The sequence below is a fragment of the Hypanus sabinus genome, chromosome 6, assembly GCF_030144855.1.
Source record: "Hypanus sabinus isolate sHypSab1 chromosome 6, sHypSab1.hap1, whole genome shotgun sequence".
NCBI lineage: Eukaryota > Metazoa > Chordata > Chondrichthyes > Myliobatiformes > Dasyatidae > Hypanus > Hypanus sabinus.
In genome coordinates, this window is record NC_082711.1 from 10,001,739 (window position 1) to 10,025,712 (window position 23,974).

The 23,974-nt window shown below is 44.9% G+C and overlaps 1 protein-coding gene across 4 annotated transcripts in view; it reads right to left on the reverse strand.

Moving 5' to 3' along the window:
* The window catches only part of recql4 (RecQ helicase-like 4), a 98,413-nt gene that overhangs the window by 68,770 nt on the left and 5,669 nt on the right, over positions 1 to 23,974 (reverse strand). The window contains exons 1-8 of one of the 4 annotated variants that reach the window (XM_059971673.1): positions 18,885 to 18,999; positions 18,595 to 18,745; positions 17,280 to 17,412; positions 11,175 to 11,208; positions 9,754 to 9,884; positions 7,234 to 7,380; positions 3,585 to 4,783; positions 67 to 169 (exon numbers count right to left, since the gene is read on the reverse strand). In XM_059971673.1, coding sequence (XP_059827656.1) covers positions 67 to 169; positions 3,585 to 4,783; positions 7,234 to 7,380; positions 9,754 to 9,884; positions 11,175 to 11,208; positions 17,280 to 17,408 — 1,743 coding nt within the window. In that variant the 5' untranslated portion in view covers positions 17,409 to 17,412; positions 18,595 to 18,745; positions 18,885 to 18,999. Of the gene's footprint in view, positions 1 to 66; positions 170 to 3,584; positions 4,784 to 7,233; positions 7,381 to 8,329; positions 8,414 to 9,139; positions 9,165 to 9,753; positions 9,885 to 11,174; positions 11,209 to 17,279; positions 17,413 to 18,594; positions 18,746 to 18,884; positions 19,000 to 23,974 lie in introns of those variants that run through there. The other 3 variants (XM_059971674.1, XM_059971675.1, XM_059971677.1) reach the window with 3 other exon arrangements.

Consider the following 23,974-nt stretch of genomic DNA (forward strand, 5'->3'; position numbering starts at 1 on the left):
ACTTTGATAAGAAATTTATTTGGAACTTTGAACTCTTCTGCCTCAACACTCACTAAAGCACTGTACCTGTTTGCGAAGAAATGCTCCTCTTAACACCCCACCCCTGATGTGTGATTTCTTCTTTAAGTTGATCTTCACAAAGTTTCCATCCTTTTTAGGAGGTGTGACCCTGGATAAACATAAACAATACCATAAAATTAGGTTCTAGGAACATAAATTGGGCAAAACGTTATGCCTGTTCATAATTCAGTTGTATGTTAACATTCAAGATAAAACATTGAAGCTAGTATCACTACTTTTTAAAAAAAAAGAGATACAGCACAATAACAGGTCCGAGCCACTGAATTACACCCATGTGACTAATTAGCCTACTAACTTGTATTTGTTTGAAATATGGGAGGAAACCCATGCAGTCACAGGGAGAACATACAGACCTGAGTTGGTATTGAACTCAGGTCACTAATGCTGTAATAGTGTTATGCTAACCACTACACTACTGTGCTGACTGATACAATGTCAGATATTTCCAGAATCTAGATTTCAAGTTTCCACTGAGTGAAACACAGGATGATGTCTTACTTGTGAAACCATCAGCTCAAAAGGATACAGATTTCATCACCAATGCTCTTGTTCCCTTCTATTGATGTTAATGGTTCTACAAGTTCATAAAATCTAGGGCACTCTAGAAATGAGAAACACAAATAATCTGCAGATGCTAGAAATCTTGAGCAACGCAGAAAAAAATGCTGGAGAAACCCAGCAGATCAGGCAGTGTCGATGGAGGTAAATAAATAGTTGACATTTCAGGAATAAAGCTGGTTTCTCCTCCCCTCCTCCACCCACCCAACTTCCTCCTCACCTGGTCTCGTTTATCACCTATCAGCCTATGTTCCTTCCCCACCTTCATATTCCACCTTTCTAGTCCTGATGAAAGATCTCATCCAAAAATGTCAACTATTTATTCCCCTCCATAGATGTTGTCTGACCATTTGAGTTTCTCCAGTATTTTGTGTGTGTTGCTATAGAACTGAACATTCTATAGGAAGCAAAGCACAAAAAGTAATGGTTTAGCTGTGCTGGGAAACCTCACTCACGTGCCTGATCTATCCATTCCTCCATAGATAATCCCTTAGTCATCAAGTAAATCTAATCCAAGGAGCTGGTCGGATCTTCTGGATTCAAATCACTTGTTTCCTCCAAAATTAACAGCAAAATAACCTTCTTAAAGGCACCAGGGCTGTATTTTTAACAGACCTAATTTTTATTTTCATAAGGGAAGAGTCACAAATGTCAGTAACTTGAATCCAGACAATTCTAAGAACACATCAATGAATTTGGGAAAATAATTAAAAAATAGGATTAGGATAGATATGAACAATCCACTAGAGGAACTCAGCGGGTCAAGTACATCTGTGGATGCGGTGGGGGGGGGGGGGGGGGGAAGATGGGTTGGATGGGAAGGAACTGTCAATATTTTTGTGTCAAACCCTGCACCAGGAGGACCCTCTGGGATTAAAGTAGATTTAATATAAACAGTTCTTTGAGTTTGATAATAGCCAGGAGTGGTGACAGGGACAAGCTCGCACTACCTATTAAATGCTCCCAATGGTGTGCAGCTCAAATAGTCTCTGACAACCAAGTCCAGCTCCTGGCCTTCACATGTGGCTTAGCTACTAAGCCCAGCGGAACTGTTTCTACTGACAAGCGAAGGGGCAAAGGCAGGTTACTGGTGCTCTAAGATCAGTCGTTTCAGGCAGATGGGGCTCATCAGCTGCGGTTGACAGCTCATCTATGAATAGGAAAACTCTGATCTCAAATCTCCGCTACCTTGCGACTATACCCATTCATAGGGAGGACTTTGTGAAGTAAACTCTCGAGGGAAAAATCCAGAGCTGGAGTCCCTAAGACAGTCCTATATTGAGTTCAATGTTGACTGGCAACTCCTGCGATACTGCTGGTACCGAACTGTATCGGTCTTGGCCATTCCTCTGGGGTCTTCAGATGTGTGGAGAGGGGGAGATTGCTACACGGGCAACAACTTGATCTCCATATCGCACTGCCCAGGCTTGCATATCGAGAGAGCTAGGATGCAATATCCATGCTTAACTCTGACCAACAGAGGCCTCAGTGTATAAATGGGTGTTAGATGGTCAGTGTAGACTCAATGAGCTAAAAGACCTGGTTCCGTGATGTATACTTCTATGAAATATAAATAGAGTGGACAGCCAGCAACTTTTTATAAGGTGCTTATGGTTAATACCAAGGGGTGTCATTTTAAGGTGACTGAAAGAAACTATGTGGGGATATGAAAGGTAGCTTCTTTTCTTCCCCCACAGAGAGTAGTGGGTGCATGGAATGCCCTCCCGGGGTGGTGGTAGAGGCAGATACATTAGTGACATTTAAGGGACTCTTAGATAGACACATGGATGACAGAAAAATTGAGGTCTATGTGGGAGGGCAGGGTTAGATTGATCTTGGAGTAGGTTAAAGGGTTGACATAACATCGTGGGCTGTAATGTCCTGTGCTGTTCTATATTCTGTAATAAACCTGATTCTGTTACCCCAGGCAGGATGTTGAACAAATTAAAGATGGCCTTCAAGAACTGACTGTTCGACACAGTGCATGCTCTTACACCAAAATGTTCCATCACTGAATAGCCTTGCCTCTGCCTTTGTGATTTGTTATATGAAGTCTTTAAGAAATGCAGAGAATGCTTCCAGAAATCCAAGTGAGAAGCAAGTTATTCTGAGAACTCTTTGTAACCCAGTGCCAGTGATTTTGGAAATTTGTTTAATGACATCTGATGGGAGAAAGCTGATTCAATAATCCCAAGGGGCCTTAAGTGTAACACACATAATATGCCGGAGAAACTCCGCAGGCCAGGCAGTGTCTGTGGAAAGGAATAAAGAGCCGACATTTTGGCCGAGACCCTTCGTCAGGACTGCCTTAAGTGTGCTAACTTCAGATTGAACCAAGGGTAAAAATTGCAGACAGGAATGATGGAAATAAACATTAAATGAATATCCTCTACCCTGCAATTCATTTCCACTGCAACTCCTCTCAACCACAGTAAAACAATTGGTTGCATTTAAACAAAGTGATATAAGTACAAGAAATCCTGCAGATGCTGGAAATCCGGAGCAACACACACAAAATACTGGAAGAACTCAGTACATCAGGCAGCATTTAAGAAGAAGAATAAACATCTGATGTTTCATGCCAAAGCTCTCCATCAGGATCACTCTGCTCTCCAATCAGATTCCTTCTTCAGCCTTTTAACACCTCCCATCTTCTGATTTCATTCATCACACACAATTTCTCCTCACCTCATCCCACCTATCACCTACCAGTATGTTCTCCTTCCCCCTCCTCTCCAACCTTCTTATTCTGGCTTCTGCCCCCTTCCTTTCCTGATTAAGAGTCTCAACCCAAAACGTCGACTCTTTTCCTCCAACTGTTTGTGTGTGCGCTGCTCTACAATTATACTATGACGTTATTTCTTTGAATAATTAGAAAAAAAGCACAACAAATATCCTTCATGTTTCCTGATGTGTCAGTGCAAAGCCACAGAGTTATTACGTACCTTGCTGCATTGCTCCTTCGAGATTCTGAATGGAGGATCCCCTCTTCTACGTCCCCGAAAAGATTCTCCTGGGGAATCCCAGATTTTGGTTTACTTTTGCCATCGTCCTCGGCACAAGGGCTTTCATCTGTCTCGGGCTTGGAACCAACTTTGAGTGCTTGCCTCTTCTCTATTGTCAGAGCTGAGCAAGTGCCTGAACGCTTGGCTGTCCTTCTACCTTTCTTGATCTCACCCTGACAAGCTCCAGCACTCTGTTTCGCCTCTGTTCTCTGTCTCTTTTTGCCTCTTGTTTTTATATTGTTCAGTTCACTCTCACAGCCAGTCTGTAACTCTTTTAACTCAGTGCCTGAGTCACTGATGTCCTGGGGGCAATTTCGGGCATAAGAAGTTCTCTGCCCCATGGTCACTGAATCGTCGTTTAATGGGCACTCCAGCCCACTTTCTATTGGCTTTTGGATTTTCACTTCAGGAAGCTTTCTTTGGTGAGAAGCAGCATCCATTAAATAGTCATTTCCTGATCCTGCAGGTTTTTGAAGACCAGTTACATGAGGCCCAGAGTCAATGGCATCTTTGAAAGGGTCTTTGCTCAATAACTTAGCGGCTCCATCAACAACTGTAGAAAAGTAGCTCACTGGATTTGATTGTCTATTAACTGGAGGAAATTCATCATTTTGATGCACTCCATTAGCCAAATGATTGCTGTCATTGACGTCCAGAGGTGTGTCACTGGCTTCTGCTGTGGAGTCACTTAAGAAAAGGGACTTGCTGTTGGCTGATGTCTTCTTGTGACCCAAAACAGGATAACACCCCCCACTGTTTGTCCCACTGGCTTGTGACGAAATGGGCAACCCTGCATCCAGTTGTGTTCTCTCCTGGCACCTGTCTAACCAGTCAATGTCAAGCGAGGACATTCTTCTCGATACACTCTGCTGCAATTGTCGTAATTTATTCACTGGCTGAGGGAACTGTGTCTGAGTTAGGAGAATTTTTGAAGGAGCAATCATCTTCATGGCTGGGAGCAGTAATTCAAGCTTTTCAGGCACATCAGGAGAATCTTTGCTTGCAGTCTGCAGACTTGGTGACACCTCAAATGTGGCAGCTTCTGTTCCAACAACCTGATCAATTTTGTTGTCCTTAATCTCTGTGGACATGCGAGGTCTTCTTGGAACTATTGACTTACGTAGGGAGACTGGCCTCTCCTTTCAAAAGGTAACATTTAAAGTCAGAGTTGTAGAGCACAGAAACAGGCCCTTTGGCCCAACTCATCCAAGCCCTCCACGTTTTCAAGCAAGTCCCATTTGCGTGCTTTGGCCCATATTCCTACAAACGTTTCCTTTTTATTAACCTGTCTAAATGATTTTTAAATGCTGTAATTACATCTACTACCTATCAGCTTTATTAACTCATTTGACAGCTCTGTCACCTCCTCTGGCAGCCTGTTCCAACCACTCATAACTCTGTGTGAAAATATCCCTCGGGTCCCTTTTAAATCTTCCCCATCTCAACTTAAACCTACGGCCTATAGTTCTGGAGCTCACGAGCTCTGGGGAAAAGACTGTGGCTATTCACCGTATTGATGCTCCTTATAATCACTAAAAAGGTCACTCAAAAGCCTCGAAAGGAAAAAAAATAGCCAGAAGACCATAAGCCATACGAGTAGAATCAGGCCATTTGGCCCATCAAATCTGCTCCACCATTCCATCATGGCTGACCCAACATCCCTTTCAACCCCCTTCTCCTGCCTTCTCCCGATAACCTTACTAATTAAGAACCTACCAATATTCACTTTAAATATTCCCAATAGCTTGGCCTCCACAGCCATCTGTGGCGATGAATTCCACAGTTCAACACCTCTGGCTAAAGAAGTTCCTCCTCATCTCTGTTCTAAAGGGGCATCCTTCTATTCTGAGGCTGTGCCCTTTGGCCCCAGACACTTCCACTACTGGAAACATCATCTTCCTATCCACTCATTCTGGCCTTTCCCAATATTCTGTAGGTTTCAATAAGTTCCCTTTTAAACTCCAGTGAATATAGGCACAGAGCCATTTAAAGATTGCTCATATTAATTCTTTCCCACCCAGAATAATTCGCATGCGCATCTTTTCTTAGATAAGGGGCCTAAAACTGTTCACAATACACCAGATGTGATCTGACCAATGCCTTATAAAGCCTCAGTATTACTTCCAGCCCATCCAGTTCCTCTTTATATTTTATATATCTCAGTAAGGCTAAGTGTTTTTGGAACAACCCTACTGATTTATTTTCATATTAGGGCAGCTGTAACACATTATTAAGATTGTGAAATAGCAGACTGCTCTGTTATGAGTGACGAGCAGACCTGATGGACAATGGGGTGCAGAGTTAACCATTCCCAACCCCCCTCCTGAGAACTACGAACTATTGCTGTTGCTATGCTGCTGATGAGAGAGAGAGATAAAACACAGGCAAGAACATCTGCTACAGATAAGAGGGGGGAGAGAGACTGGTGATTTACTGTATTTTGACTCTTACTGGATTATTTACCTTCCACTACAAGGACTTTACTTTGCTGGTTAACATTCCTCAGGAGATAGCAGGAGTGGCCTGATTTGATGGACACAGTCATTCATAGTTGATGACCCCGTGAGTAGGGATAAAAGACAGGTCTGGAGAGACACCCTTCAGACACACCAGTGGACACCGACTAAGTGTTGGGAACCCACAGAAAGGTGGGGGCTTCGGAGACCGAACCAGGAGATTGGTCAGTAAAGCTCAATGTTACAGCAAGGAAAGGTAGGGACTTGTGTGTGTGTCCACTCGTGCCAGAGTGACGAGTCCACCACAGAAGAACGATCTAGCTGAAGACCAGAGGGGTCATAACTGAATGGCCACAACGATACAATGGATTAAGAAAGCCACAAAAGGTTTGCCTGCCGCAGCTGTTGCTGTTACATCTCGCTCGCGCTCTCTCTCTCGCTCTCTCTCTCTCTCTCCAACGATATCAATACAACAACCATAACTACCTCAGCATTTATGAACTGAACTCTATACTTTCCTATGGCAATTCATTTACCCCTAGATATCGATAGAGCTTGTTTATTATTATTATTATTCCTACACTTTTAGGTTTATTACTGCTAACTTGTTTTATATGTATATTTGCATTTTTGATATTGTATTGTGTAGTTTACTAATAAACACCTTTAGTTTGGTACCACCAGACTCCAACCGATTCTTCTTTCTCTGCTGGTCAGACACCTAGTTATGGGGTACGTAACACTGTACAAACACACTACTGGGCCAGCAATCATCAATCAGGGTTTGATCCCACCACTGTCTATAAGGAGCTTACACATTTGCTCTCAGTCTCAACGCTTAAGGGCTAATGTTAGGGTTAGCAAGAGTATGTCGGTGCTGGAAACATGGAGACCCTTATGAGCTACCGCTAGTGCAATCCTCGCCTATTTGACAAAACGACACATCTCACCGTATTCTTCACTGTTTATCTGACAATTATATTAATCTTTTAATCTTTATTAACAATTTACACGTGGCTGCCATAAACTCAATTGGGCTGTGATAAGGTTCGTAGGATGGTACCATGAAATCACATCACTGTAAGAAGCTGGGGATGAGAAGGAAAACAAGAAAGAGGAAATAAAAGACTTACTTTTCCTGATGTTCCAAGCTTCTCCTTCAGTTTCATTCCATAATATTGGGCTGATGTGGCAATGGTTATGTGCTCCTTTAGCGTAAGCTCCTGAACACGGTTGTTCTGCCGATTTAGGTGTGATCCCCAGACAGTAGATCCACCAGTCTAGAAATTGAAATCAGCTGACTATAGTCATAAAGATGAAACACTGAACCTGCCATTCAGCCCAATGAGTCTATGGTATCCATCAGCCATCTATTTACACTAATCCCACAAAAAACCCTTCTCTTTAAGCTCTCCTTCAAGTCCCTGTGCTCCTCCCTCCAGGTTCTATCACATTTATACATTAAAAGCACTTCATAGTGAGTAACTCATCCTCCTGTGGAAGAAAACTGGAGCACCCTAAGGAAAGCCATAAACTTCACTCAGACAGCACAGAGGTCAGTATTGAACCTGGGTCTCCAGCGCTACAAGACATTGACTTGTAGCACCGGAGAGGTGGACAGGTACATGGATGAGAGGTGCATGGAGGGATATGGGCCAGGTGCAGGTCAGTGGGACCAGGCAGGAAAATGGTTCGGCACAGCCAGAAGGGCCAAAAGGCCTGTTTCTGTGCTGTAATGTTCTATAGTTCTATGACTGAATGACAATTAAACTTGAACTTATGTCACCTCTGTACCCTCCCTAAAGTTACCACATCCTTTTTCATTTTCTATCCACGGCTGTAGCAGCTCTTAGAACTGGTGGGTAGCCAGGAAAGAACTAAAGAGACTATAAAACTTCACACCCCCTTGGAAGTTTTCATGTTTCGTTATTTTACAAAATTGAATCACAAGATTTAATTTGGCTATTTTGACACTGATCAACAGAAAAAGACTCTTTCATGTCAGTGAAAAAAGATCTCTACAAAGTGATCTAAATTAGTTAAAAATATAAAACACAAAACAATTGATTGCATAAGTATTCACCCCCCCCCCACCTCTAAAATGACACGCCAAATCATCACTGGTGCAACAAACTGGTTTTAGAAGTCACATTATTAGTTATATGGGGATCTGTTTTTGGAGAACATTGTGCAATCAAGGTGTTTCAATTGACTGTAGTAAAAATACACCTGTATCTGGAAGGTCCAACTGCTGGTGAGTAGGTATCCTGGCAAAAACTACACCATGAAGACAAAAGGACTCTCCAAGCAACTCTATAAAAAGGTTATTGAAAAGCACAAGTCAGGAGATGGATACAAGAACATTTCCAAGACACTGAATATCCCTTAGAGTAGTTAAGTCAATCATCAAGAAATGGAAAGAATATGGCACAGCTGTAAATCTGCCAAGAGCAGGCCGTCCTCAAAAACTGAGTGAACGGGCAAGAAGTGGACTAGTGAGGGAGGCCACCAAGAGACCTATGACAACTCTGGGGGAGTTACAAGCTTCAGTGGCTGAGATGGGAGAGACTGCGCATACAACAACTGTTGCCCAGGTGCTTCACCAGCCCCAGCTTTATGGGAGAGTGGCAAAGAGAAAGCCATTGTTAAAAAAAACTCACTTGAAGTCTTGGCTAGAATTTGCCAGAAGGCATGTGGGAGACTCTGAAGACAGCTGGTAGGAGGTTCTGTGGTCTGATAAAACCAAAATTGAGCCAAACACTGCACATCACCAAAAACACACCATCCCTACCATGAAGCATGGTGGTGGCTGCATCATACTTTGTGGGGATGCTTCCCCTGGAAGCCTTGACAAGGTGGAGAGTAAAATCAATGCAGCAAAACACAGGGAAATCCTGGAGGAAAACCTGATGCAGTCTGTGACTTGGGAAATGTATTTTCCAGCAAGACAATGATCCCAAGCATAGAGCCAAATGTACACAGGATTAGCTTAAAAACAACAAAGTTAATGTCCTGGAGTGGCCAAGTCAGAGTCCAGACCTTAATCCAATTGAGAAATTGAGGCTGGACTTGAAAACGGATGTTCACTCACGATCCCCTTGCAATCTGACAGAGCTTCTGCAATTCTGTAACAAAGAATGAGGAAAAACTGTGGTGTCCAGATGTGCAAAGCTGATACAGACCTAGCCACATAGACTCAAGGCTGTAACTGATGCCAAAGGTGCATATGTTAAATACTGATTTGAAGAGAGTGAATACTTCTGCAATTATTTTGTGTTTTATATTTGTAATTAATTTAGATCACTTTGTAGAGATCTGTTTTAACTTTGACACAAAAGGGTCATTTTCTGTTGATCAGTGTCAAAAAAAGCCAAATTAAATCCACTGTGATTCAATGTTATAAATAATAAAACGTGAAAACTTCCTGGGGTGTGGGAATATTGTTTATAGGCACTGTAGCTCACATTAACTACTATTGTTGTGTCAGTTTTCATAGCCCAGTCTGCTACTTAGTTACAATAATGAATCATCATTTATCTGGATAAAGAGGGATCAGGATCAATATTGCTGTGCATTCAGTAAGAGTAATTCTGAATGAGAAAATGTTACAGAATAACACAGACATGATATACGACTGGGAAAACCAGCTTTACCTTTTCTTTCTTCTCATCTTGGCTACTGCCCTGTGAGAGCTTACTCACAGATTCCGAGTGTACGTTTTGATGGTTTTCTGTAGCAAGACTCTCTCTACTTTTCTTTATAGCCCTGTACTCGCTGTATAATTCTGTGGATTCAAAAAGTTTAAGTTATCACTGTGGTTTAGTGTACAAAGTTTTAATTTAACACAGAACTAACTTGGAATGTAGAACAGTACAGCACAGTATGGGCCCTTCAGCCCATAATGTTATGCTGACATATAAACATACTCCATGATCAATCTAACCCTTCCCTCCAACACAGCTCATAACTCCGGTTTGTCTTACTGTAACTCTACGTGCCTAGAAGTCTTTTAAATGGCCCTAATGTATGGTTCTCCCTCACCAGCCTCGTCAGTTCACTCCAGGCACCCACAAAATTTCTCTGTAACATATCTCCTAAATTTTCCACCATTCACTTTCAACGAATATCCTCTTTTATTGTCCATTACTGCCTCGGGAAAAGATGTTGGCTGTTGAATCGATCTATGCCTCTTGTAATCTTATACATCTCTAACAAGTCGTCTATCATCCTCTGTCGCTGCAACAGAGAGAAAGGCCCTCCTAGCTCGCTTAAGCTATCCTTGTAAGATGTGCTCTCTAATCCAGGTACCTATCTGAACACTTTATAAATTCTACGGTTCTATTTAATGTACTGCTTCCACCTCCTCATTCTATATACCCACCACTCTCAGTGAGAAAAACCTGCCCCTCAGATTTCCTGTAATTTTTTTTCCCCTTCAGCCTATAACATTCATAGCCCTTTCACAGAGACACTTCCAAAGATTTGAAAGACATTCTTCATTAGTATCCTGAGGTGAAACATCAATGTTAGAACATAGAACAGTACAGGCCCTTTAGCCCACCATGTTGCGTCGTCCTTTTAACCTACTCTAAGATCAATCTATCCCTTCCCTCCCACACAGACTCCATTTTTCTTTCATCCATGTGCCTATCTAACAGTCTCCTAAATGTCCTTAATATACCTGCTTGTACCACCACCCCTGACTTGTGTTCCTAACTCCTCTCACTGGATTAGAAGCAGCCCTTTCAACAACGTGAATGTTATATTTAGAGACTAACAAATGCTTGTAAACATGGCAATGCATTAACAAGGAAATCTGGTTTCTGTGATCGTTTAATAAGAATAGGACGTCGGAGAAATAGAATGCTGTTTAATTTTCACTCCAGATCTTTCCTGCATGCATCCACTATGTATCTATAAAACACAAACAATATCCTGTTCTACAGAATCAATATTTGTTTTGGAAAGAAAGAGATTCCCTTCACTCACCCTTATTAACCCTTATTAACTCATTAACCCTCAGTTTAATAAAAGACTCAAAAGTATGAATACTTGTCTTTCATTTATTACTTACCTTGTGTCTCTTCTGAAGCTCTGGCCACATCCACCTAAACAAGAGAAAAACAGGGGAACATAATCTTTCCGTGAAGATGTTGTGTGTAGAAGTATCCTCATTATACGTGCATCAGAAAATAGAAATTGACACCCTTGTGCTATCACACATTATTTAATCTTCACAGATACTTGAACACTCTTACCAAGTTTTATACCGTATTGTATAATCTTTTCAAATCACAATAATGCAGATAAATTTTGATAGATAATGGACAACTATGGAAAACAGACTTTAAATAATATGAAATGTACTATTGGGGGGGGGGGGGGAGAGGAATGTAATTATTTTATAGGTTATAATGGTCAGATCACAGCTCAAAATGAGCTGTGTGAGAAGGGTAAAACCACCCTACAAGGAAGCAGTCTTTTTTGCATCACCATCTGGTATAGAGGGGCCACTGCACAGGATTGGAAAAAGCTACAGAGGGATATAGACTAAGCCAGCTTCCATCATGGGCACAATCCTCCCCACTATCGAGGATATCTTCAAGAGGCAATGTCTCAAGAATCCATCATGAAGGACCCGCACCACGCAGAACATGCCCTCTTCTCATTACTATCTTCAAGGAGGAAGAACAGGAGCCTGAAGACCCACATTCAATGTTTTAGGAACAGCTAATTCCCCTCTACCATCACATCTCTGAACAATCTATGAACCCATGAACACTACTTTTGCTCTCTTTTTGCACTACAGTATATTTTAAGTATTGCGCAGTCCTGCAGCCGCAAAACAACAAAATTTATGACATACGTCAGAGATAATAAACCTGATTCTGATTCCAAAATTAGAGCAAAAAACTGCAAATGATGGAAATCCAAAGCAAAAGTAAAATGATGGAAGCACTCAGCAGTTTAAGGCAGCATCCACGGGGATAGAAACAGGGTCTCAGTAGCCCTGATAAAACTGTAGGCAGAGTTCTGAACGAGTATTCATATCTCTGACCATCACAGCTAAATCTCACAACTATCAATGCAGAGACATGAACTTGAATCCCATGACGTATACCAGAGGGAAGTAAAGTTCAAGTAATTAAATAAAATCAACACTAAAATAATAATCACGATAACCATTAGATCTCCTGCATTATTGTAAAAACTTACTTGGCTCGTTGCTGTCCTTCAGAAGAGGAAATCTGCGGTCCCTATCTAGTCAGGCCTCTATGTGGCTCCAGATCCATACTCTTTGTCTACCTCTACAGCTCAGGGCAATACATACCAATCACATCCACATCCAAAGAATGAACAATGTTATTATGCCTCAACTTTTCCCTCACTCAAGAGTTTGAAAAGAGCATGAGAAATAGGTTTTGCTTATGCCAATTGGACTGACAGGACCAAGCTTAAGGAGACATTTTTTATTTGTTTTAGTGATACAGCTCAGTAACAGGCCCTCCAACCCAATGAGCCCACACTGCCAATGTAATCAATTAACCTACTAACCCATACATCTTTGGAATGTGGGAGAAAACTGGAACACCCGGAGGAAACCCAGGTGGTCACGGGGAGAAAGTACAAACTCATCACAGAGTGTGGCGGAATTGAATCTGGGTCGCTGGCACTGCAACAATATTACACAAGCCAGTACTCCTGCTCCTGTTATCTTACCATTATATAAAAAAGTATAAGCTTATATTCTGTAAAATCCCCAACTACATTTGCAGGGTCTGACCTTATCTGGTGTAAAAGGATTCCAAGATGAAAAAAAGCAGGAGATGTATAGTTATACAGCATAGAAGAATGCCAACTTGTCCTCCTGGGGAAGTCCAATCTGCCTGCATCTGGCCCATCTCTCTGAAGCTTTCATATCCATGAAACTGCCTAAATGTCTTTTAAATGTTATTAATTGCATTTCTACCACCACCTCTGGTAGCTTACTTCACATACTCAACAAATTTTCTACGAAAACGTCACGCCTCAGGTCTCTCTTAAATCTTTTGCTTCTCATCTTAACTCTATGTTCTAGTTTTAGATTCTGTATTATAGCCATAGACTATTACAGCAGTCCTTTCAGCCCATCTAGTCCATGCCAAACTATTATTCTGCCTAATTCCATCAACCTGCACCTAGACCATAGCTTTGGGAAAAGGATGTGACCATCCAATTCATATGTGCCCCTAATGATCTTATAAACCTCTATAAGGTCACCGCTCAGCCTCCTACGCTCTAGAGAAAAAGCCCCAGCCCACTCAGTACCTCCCTATAGCTCAAGCCCTCCAGTCTTGGAAACTACCCTGTGCATCTTTTCTACACCCTTTCCCGCTTAATGACATCCTTCCTAGATCTAGGTGACCAATGCTTCACACAATGCTCCAAAATGCTGGCTCACCAACATCTTGTAAAGCTGTCTTAATTCCTGTGCTCGCTAACCTGGGGAGTGAATGCAAACAGGTTAAATGCCTTCAACATTACACTGTCTGCCTGTATTGCTACTTTCAGAGAACTATGTATTTGTACCTGTTGTGGCAATTATTTATTATTATAATACTCAATTTTTAAATTATTGTATTTGCACAATTGGCATTCTTTTGCACATTGTTTGTCTGTGTGTAGTTTTTTCACTTATTTTATTGTAAAGTAAATTCTGATGAATTGGAACACATTGAGACTAGCACATTTTGGCCTAATTAAGGGGTTGCCGGAATTAGCCAGTTTTAAGGAAATAGTTAAAAACATATTTTAAAAAAACCTACTGCTTAACTGAGTTATAAATTATAGAAACATAGAAAACCTACAGCACAATACAGGCCCTTTGGCCCACAAAGTTATACCTAACATGCCCCTAACTTAGAAATAACTAGGTTAACCCATAGCCCTCTATTTTTCTAAGCTCCCTGTACCTATCCAATAGTATTTTAAAAGACCCTATTGTATCCGCCTCCACCACCGTTGCCAGCAGCCCATTCCACGTACTCACTACTCTCTGTGTAAAAAATTTACCCCTGACATCTCTTCTGTACCTACTCCCCGGTACCTTAAACCTGTGTCCTCTTGTGGTAACTATTTCAGCCCAGGGAAAAAGCCTCTGACTATCCACACGATCAATGCCTCTCATCATCTTATACACCTCTATCAAGTCACCTCTCATCCTCCATCACTCCAAAGGAGAAAAGGCCGAGTTCACTCAATCTGTTTTCATAAGGCGCACTCCCCAATCCAGGCAACATCCTTGTAAATCTCCTCTGCACCCTTTCTATGGCTTCCACATCCTTCCTGTAGTGAAGTGACCAGAACTGAGCACAGTACTCCAAGTGGGGTCTGACCAGGGTCTTATTTAGCTGCAACATTACCTCTCAGCTCCTAACTTCAATTCCACGATTAATGAAGGCCAATACGCTGTATGCCTTATTGACCACAGAGTCAACCTGCGCAGCTGCTTTGAGTGTCCTATGGGCTCGGACCCCAAGATCCCTCTGATCCTCCACACTGCCAAGAGTCTTACTATTAATACCATATTCTGCCATCATACTTGACCTACTAAAATGAACCACTTCACATGTATCTGGGTTGAACTTCATCTGCCACTTCTCAGCCCAGTTTTGCATCCTATCTATGTCCTGCTGTAACCTCTGACAGCCCTCCACACTATCCACAACACAAGTTTGTCATCAGCAAACTTACTAATCCATTCCTCTACTTCCTCATTTATAAAAATTATGTAGTTAAACAAAACACAGAACAAATTAGAACACCGCCAGTACTATTACAGTGCTATAAAACTGAATTAGTTTCTAATAATTATTGAAAGTGAAATTCATTCAGTGTGGCTGCCATGTTCTTTTTATGGACTGTAAATGAACAAAATCAGCACATGCAACGGTCTACCTTCATACAATGCTTTTGACGAGAGCTGAATATCCAAGGTTACACGTTATATTGGAGAGATAGGAAGGTAGGCAGAAAGGGTAGCATGGTTCTACTGGTAAAGAACGGCATCAAAACAGCAGAAAGATGTGACATAGGATCAGATGTTGAATCCTTGTGGGTTGAGTTAAGAGACTGCAAGGGTAAAAGGACCCTGATGGCAGTTATACACAGGCCTAACAAAAGGGGCTGGGAGGTGGACTACAATTAACAACAGGACATAGAAAAGGCGTATCAAAAGGGCAATGTTATGATAGTCATGGGAGATTTTAACATGCAGGTCCTCTCCCTCTTCAGTCCTGATGAAGGGTCTCGGCCCGAAACATTGACTGTTCATTTCCACGGATGCTGCCCGACCTGCCGAGTTCCTTCAGCGTGTTCTACATGTTGCTTTAACATGCAGGTCAGTTGGGAAAATCAGGCTGATAATAGATCTCGAGAGAGTGAGTTTGTTGAATGCCTAAGAGATAGCTTTTTAGAGCAGTTTGTCGTTAAGCCTACTAGGGAATCAGCTATACCGTGATGGTTGTTATGTGATGAACCAGAGACGATTAGGGAGCATAAGGTAAAAGAACCCTGAGGAACCAGTGATCACAATATGACTGAGTTGAACTTGAAATCTGATCGGGAGAAAGTAAAGTCTGACGTAGCAGTATTTCAGTGGAGTAAGGGAGATTAAGATGGTATGAGAGAGGAGATGGCCAAAGTAAACTGGAAGGAGCTGCTGGCAGGGATGTCAGCAGAGCAGCAATGGCGTGAGTTTCTGGGGAAAATGAGGAAGGTGCAAGACGTGTATTCCAAAAATGAAGAAATACTCAAATGGCAAAAGAGCACAACCATGGCTGACAAGGGTAGTCAAAGCTAATATAAAAACAAAAGAGAGGGCACACGAAGCAAAAATCATTAGTGGGAAGATAGTGGATTGGGAAGTTTTATAAAACCTACATAGAGCAACTAAAAGAATCAGCAGAAGGGAAAAGATGAAATATGAAAGCAAGCTAGCAAATAATATAAAAATAGATAGTAAAAGTTTCTTCAAGTATGCAAAAAAAAGAGATGAGGGTGGATATAGGACTACTAGAAAATGAGGCAGGAGAAATAATAATGGGGACAAGGAGATGGCAGATGAAGTAAATGAGTATTTTGCATCAGTCTTCACTGTGGAAGACATGAGCAGTAAGCCAGTTGTTGTAGTGTGTAAAGGAAGAGAAGTGGGTGTAGTTTCTTTTACAAGGGAGAACGTGCTCAAAAAGCTTAAAAACTTAAAGGTACGTTAAGTCACCCAGACCAGATGAACTGTACCCTAGGGTTCTGAAGGAGGGAGCAGTAGAGACTGTGGTGGCATTAGAAATGATCTTTCAAAAATCAGTGGACCGTGGCATGATGCCAGAGGACTGGAAAATTGCAAATGTCACTCCACTCTTTAAGAAAGGAGGAAGGCAGCAGAAAGGAAACTATAGTCCCACTTCTTATTTCTCGAACACAAACACACGCAACTGATGCTATATAAAAACTGTTAGTTCTAAGCACTGTGTAGTGGTCTAACAGCTACACAAGTGCATATGACCGACACCGGTTAAAAACCGTCCAGCAAGTTTCCTGTTCCAATTAAACAGCAGAGTGTCCCATTTTCTTGATTAGTTTTTGTTCTTTAAGAGTTGTCCCAAATAAGCGGCTACCCTGATTAATCGATGGCCCTATTATTCGGAATCCACTGCACCCTTTGTTCCACTGTGAATGTCCGCAAGAACATAAATCTCAAGGTATCATATGGTGACATATAAGTACTTTGATAATAAATTTATTGATCTTTGTACCTAGTTCTGGAGGATGGTGTGACCTCTACATAACAGGAGGACATCTGGGACCAATGTCTTCATACAACGGTCTGTTACTGCTAGCAGAGGCGGTTCAAAATTCACTTTACAGTGGCAGCAATCACGGACTGGGATTATATTCCCGCTGCTGTGTGTAAGGAATCTGTACGTTCTCCCCATAACTGCGGGGGTTTCCTTCACATGCTCAGGTTTCCACCCACATTCTAAAGACATACTGTACAAGTTAGGGTTAGTAAATTGTGGGCCTGCTGTGTTAGCACTGCAAATGTGGCGACAGTTGTGGACTGGCTCCAGCACCACTCTCACTGATTTATTCTGACACAAAATGACACATTTCACTGTGTTTTAATAAAACCAATCTTTACCTTATTTGGCTTACGCTTATGTTCCTCAAAGAATAAAGTCTCCCACTTCTTCAGTAGAAGTTTCAGCTCATTGTATCGATCCATCTCCCAGCAACCATCTGTACAGGTCTCTCCTGCACCATGTGACATATCTCTGCAGAGGAAAAAAAATGTTTCATTTCAAATATCATTATGCTATTTTCAGAAAGTTTAGGTCTGGGAGTTTGAAAATTTATCAGATGGTTCAAAAGCTATTTTCCAATTTTGATAAACATTCCCCTACAGGTGCACCAATGAGTGTATCTGCATGTGGAACGCAGAGCTTATCATATGAATTCAAGGCCAGGGCAGCAGCAACATCTCTAAACCAGGACTCAGCAACCTTCAGCAGAAAAGCTGCAGGAGGAACTCAGCATCTGTGGAGGAAAATGGACAGTCAACACGTCAGATCGAGACAAAGCCCAAGCACTGACTGTCCATTCCCTTGCACATATGCTGCCCGACCCACCGAGGTCCTCCACCACTACTCTTGCGCCACATTCCAAAACTGCAGTCTTGCCCCAGCAACCTTCAGCCGGGAACAACACAAATAAAACTAGAACGTGAAAGACAAAGTGCTGCAGATGCTGTAAATAAAAACACAAAATGCAGTGGAACATTCAGGTTTCAAGAGCAGAGTTAAACATGCATTGAAATGTGTCATTTATGTCAACAACCAACACAACCAAAGGATGACCCTGGGGCAGCCCGCTAGTGTTACCACACTTCCTGTCACCTACAAGCATGGCCATAATGTTCAGCAGAACACGAGCAACAGCAAAACAATCACCTTCCCTCTCTCTCGCATCCATACACACACACATCTCTCCAACCTCCAGTCCCTGGCCCAGACTCACAGATATCAGACATCCAACTTTCAGACATGCTGACCCAGTGACCTTCAGTTATCATTTCAGGTCGAAGAAATTTTAAGCCATTTCCAACAGCAATATCATCAGTTGCATACCCCATTTTCCTGTAGCTTTTTTTTGCTTACTTGCGTATCCACTGACCCAATCCGCTAAGCATCTACTTACACCAAGGATAATTTACAGTGACAATTAACGAGTATGCCTTTGGGTCACAGGGCATCACAGAGAAAGCAGACAGTGCTTAATCTGGGTCCCTGAAGCTTCTCAAAGGATAAACCTACCATTCTACATATTAAATTAGCAAACTTTTGCAGTGTTGCTTGCAAGTATATTGTTCCATTAATAGGGTAAGGGGTCAAGATATACACAATATCCCAGATAAAAATTCATGACTTATAGAGGTCATATTTCCACACAACACTCACCAATTATCAAGGCAATGTCAGCATATGGCTGGATTACAGTGTTTCTTTCCAGGGAAAAGTCCCAGCCTGTTTGCTTTCTCCTTCTCACTGCAATCCCAACATCTCTGTGAATCTTTTCTGCTCCTTCTCTACCATAATCACTTTTTTTTTCCTATAATAGAAAACAAAACTGTATACAATATTCCAGGTGCAGTTTCACCAACATATAATATAATGTCCCTTCTCTTGTACTCAATGCTCAGTCTGATGAAGGCAAGCTTGCCATGATGTCCTTTCACTACCACACCTACCTCTGACACGATCGTCGGGGAATTCTGTAATTGTATCCCTGGGTCCTTCTGTTCTACAACAGTGTCCTTTATCTCTCTCATATAGTTCTGTGCAAGTGTCCTATGAACGTGTTAAAAAAAAAAGTCTGTAAAGCAAAGATGCTTTCAAAAATAATGAAAAGTTTGTAAATATCAGAAAATTTACTATAAAGAGCAGTAAAGAGTAAAAAAAAACTAATTAAAAAATTCCTCTAAACTTCCACAGTTTCTGGAAGGATCGTCAGGATCCTGAAGAAATACCAGATTAAGAGCACCCACAAACCCACAAGGAAGCTCAGGTCACAGCTTATGTGGGTCAAAGGTTGGCTAGTGTTTACAGGATTCCCTGTGAATGCAGAGCAGCATATATCAGCCAGACAGGACACATGGTGGAAACCTGCATCAAAGAGCATAGGAGATGTATCTACTTGGATTACCTGCAGAAATCAGTGGTAGCAGAACATTGCTTTTGCGATGGCCATAGGATTGACTTTAATGGCACAAAACTACTATGTGCTTTTAAGACCACCTGATGAATGAAGCCATTGATATAAAACTAGAGAAAAAGAATTTTAACAAAGACAAAGGTCTCGCTCTAAGTAAGAACTGGAATTAACAAGATGAGAGAGCGGAAACCTGATTGGATGAGGACTAACCAATCCGGAAGGACAGACAGCAGGATATACCACCAGTCCAGACATGCCCAGGCATCATCTGTGATGAAGATGGCAGAGTTTGTCATCGAAACATCAGTTAAAATCAATACCTGTACCTGAATGGAAGTCCGAGAAGTGTTTATTCGTTAAAAAATAGTAAATCAAATCGATATTTGGTATGACCACCCTCTGCCTTTAAAACTGCATCTATTTGCTTAGGTAGACTGCCATGTAGTTTTATAAGAAAATCTGATAGAGTGTTCCAAACATCTCAAAGAACTTGCCACAGTTCCTCTTCAGACTTGGGCTGTCTCACTTGCTTCTGTCTCTCCTGGTAACCCCAGACAGCCTCGATGATGTTGAGATCAGGGCTCTGTGGAGGCCACACCATCTGAAACCATTTAAAAATCTAGGGCAGGGGTCCCCAATCCTTTTTGCACCGTGGATCAGTTTAAAATTGACAATATTCTTGCTGACCGGCTGACCGGTTGGGGGGGGGGGGGGGTGTTAACCACAACCGGAATATAGGTGATAAGTCAACTAAGTCACTTATAAGTGGCTAATACACTCAATTTCATTTCTAAAAGGGTTTATCTAATGAATTTAATATTAAACACACAGCACATATTTTCCCCGCATGAACATATAAAATTATTGCAACACACCAATATCGCTGAATCAATGGGAGCCCTGGGCTTGTTTCCCTGCAACAAGACAGTCCCATCGAGGTGTGATGGGAGACAGTGATACTCGAAGGGGGTTCCTTATGTCCAGTCTATTCAGCAATTTAGTTTTCATTGCATTCAGTGTAGAAAAGCCTGCTTCAACAGAGATATGATGTTGGAAATGGAAGCAATGTTTTCAATGCTTTCGTGGCTATCTCAGGATATTCAGTCTTGACTTTGATCCAGAATGCCGGCAGAGATGTTATGTCAAACATACTTCTCAGCCCACGTCATGTGCAAGCTCGAGGAGTTCCCGCGCTGACATGGATGACACATGGGTAATGACCTCACGTGCGTTCAAGTTCCAACAGTGGGTGTGACAGGGAATGAGGAAAGGTGCAGCTGACTCATATCGTTTCATATCGCCAAATCAAGTCGTTTCCTCGCGGCCCGGTAGCACACGCTTTGCTACCACCAAGCTAGGGTGCCTAAGACTTTTGCACAACACTGTATGCATCGAAACACCAAAAGATACAGTGAAATGCGTCACTTGTGTTAACAACGAACACAATCCGCATGTGTTGCCATTCTTCCAGCACCAACATAGCACGCCCACAACTTACTAACCAGAAAGTGAAACTCTTCGGAATGTGGGACCAGGACCACCTACAGGCAACATCACTTCACACTCGCCCGAGTTAAATTCCACTGGACATTCCCTTGCCCACCTTCTCAGATTTAGAACCTTCACTTTATGGCACCCTACCCTAACTTACTAATCACTTCAACATATACAAAATGCTCAGCAGGTCAGGCAACTTCCATGGAAACAAATAAAGGCTAAGACCCTTCATCAGGATTGGAAGGAAAGGGGAAGAAGCCAGAATAAGAAGGTGGGGGAAGGGGAAGGAGGAAAAGCTAGAAAGTGGTCAGTGAAGCATGGTAGGTGGGTGTGGTAAACTATGTATACCCGTCTGGACACGCCCCTCTGCTGACTGCTCCTGTGGCTCTTCCCACAGACCCCTGTATAAAGGCTGTTGGAGGCACTGCTCCCCCCCTCAGTCTCCGAGATGTTGTACTCCGTTTTGCTGCTAATAAAAGCCTATTGTTCGTCTCCCGTCTCCGAGAGTTATTGATAGTGCATCAATTTTAAAACATGGAGAGCATTCTATGACCCGACAGATTGGATATTGACCCTCAATCTCCGGAAGCTAGCATCGCTTCTGAACTCTGGCTTGCATGCTTTGAATCATACCTGGAGATTTGAGTGACCGAGCCTGCCACGATGCACAGAGTTCTCCTCGCCAGGGTCAGACTGTGGGTCTACTCCCTGATCAGAGACCTGCCGACCTACCAAGGGGCACTGGGCGCCCTCAAAAGACAATAACTGCGGCCGGTGAACATCCTCTATGCAAGACATTGCTTAGCGACACGGCGGCAGCGGGCTGGAGAGTCGAGTGCTGAGTTTCTCTGGGCTCTACAGACACTCGTGTGGGCCTGCGACTGCAGGGGACTGATGGTGGAACAGCATACTGAGCTGCAGGTAAGAGATGCCTTCGTTACGGGGATCAGGTCAGTATACATGCGCCTGCGGCTGCTGGAACACACCGATCTTACCTTACATTCGGTGACAGAGCTGGCCGACACGCTGGAGGCCGCTCTGCACGATGCTGACGCTGTCCAGGTGCGCAATATCCTGCCGGCCTCGTGGAGCAGCAGACCCCGCAACCCGCTAGCAAATCAACCTCGGCTGCTGCCAGTCGCGAGTCCGTGAAGTCCCCGCAACCCGCCGGCGAATCGACCACAGCTGCTGCCAGTCGCGAGTCCGTGGTCCCCGCAACCCGCCGGCGAGACAACCACAGCTGCTGCCAGTCGCGAGTCCGTGGTCCCCGCAACCCGCCGGCGAGTCGACCACAGCTGCTGCCAGTCGCGAGTCCGTGGTCCCCGCAACCCGCCGGCGAGTCGACCACAGCTGCTGCCAGTCGCGAGTCCGTGGTCCCCGCAACCCGCGGGCGAGTCGACCACAGCTGCTGCCAGTCGCAAGTCCGTGGTCCCCGCAACCCGCGGGCGAATCGACCACAGCTGCTGCCAGTCGCGAGTCCGTGGTCCCCGCAACCCGCCGGCGAATCGACCACAGCTGCTGCCAGTCGCGAGTCCGTGGTCCCCGCAACCCGCCGGCGAGTCGACCACAGCTGCTGCCAGTCGCGAGTCCGTGGTCCCCGCAACCCGCCGGCGAATCGACCACAGCTGCTGCCAGTCGCGAGTCCGTGGTCCCCGCAACCCGCCGGCGAGACGACCACAGCTGCTGCCAGTCGCGAGTCTGTGGTCCCCGCAACCCGCCGGCGAATCGACCACAGCTGCTGCCAGTCGCGAGTCCGTGGTCCCCACAACCCACCGGCGAGTCGACCACAGCTGCTGCCAGTCGCGAGTCCGTGGTCCCCGCAACCCGCCGGCGAATCGACCACAGCTGCTGCCAGTCGCGAGTCCGTGAAGTCCCCGCAACCCGCCGGCGAATCGACCACAGCTGCTGCCAGTCGCGAGTCCGTGGTCCCCGCAACCCGCCGGCGAATCGACCACAGCTGCTGCCAGTCGCGAGTCCGTGGTCCCCGCAACCCGCCGGCGAGACAACCACAGCTGCTGCCAGTCGCGAGTCCGTGGTCCCCGCAACCCGCCGGCGAGTCGACCACAGCTGCTGCCAGTCGCGAGTCCGTGGTCCCCGCAACCCGCCGGCGAGTCGACCACAGCTGCTGCCAGTCGCGAGTCCGTGGTCCCCGCAACCCGCCGGCGAGTCGACCACAGCTGCTGCCAGTCGCGAGTCCGTGAAGTCCCCGCAACCCGCCGGCGAATCGACCACAGCTGCTGCCAGTCGCGAGTCCGTGGTCCCCGCAACCCGCCGGCGAGACGACCACAGCTGCTGCCAGTCGCGAGTCCGTGGTCCCCGCAACCCGCCGGCGAGTCGACCACAGCTGCTGCCAGTCGCGAGTCCGTGGTCCCCGCAACCCGCCGGCGAATCGACCACAGCTGCTGCCAGTCGCGAGTCCGTGGTCCCCGCAACCCGCCGGCGAGTCGACCACAGCTGCTGCCAGTCGCGAGTCCGTGGTCCCCGCAACCCGCCGGCGAGACGACCACAGCTGCTGCCAGTCGCGAGTCCGTGGTCCCCGCAACCCGCCGGCGAGACAACCACAGCTGCTGCCAGTCGCGAGTCCGTGGTCCCCGCAACCCACCGGCGAATCGACCACAGCTGCTGCCAGTCGCGAGTCCGTGGTCCCCGCAACCCGCCGGCGAGACAACCACAGCTGCTGCCAGTCGCGAGTCCGTGGTCCCCGCAACCCACCGGCGAATCGACCACAGCTGCTGCCAGTCGCGAGTCCGTGGTCCCCGCAACCCGCCGGCGAGTCGACCACAGCTGCTGCCAGTCGCGAGTCCGTGAAGTCCCCGCAACCCGCCGGCGAGTCGACCACAGCTGCTGCCAGTCGCGAGTCCGTGGTCCCCGCAACCCGCCGGCGAGACGACCACAGCTGCTGCCAGTCGCGAGTCCGTGGTCCCCGCAACCCGCCGGCGAGTCGACCACAGCTGCTGCCAGTCGCGAGTCCGTGGTCCCCGCAACCCGCCGGCGAGTCGACCACAGCTGCTGCCAGTCGCGAGTCCGTGGTCCCCGCAACCCGCCGGCGAGTCGACCACAGCTGCTGCCAGTCGCGAGTCCGTGGTCCCCGCAACCCGCCGGCGAATCGACCACAGCTGCTGCCAGTCG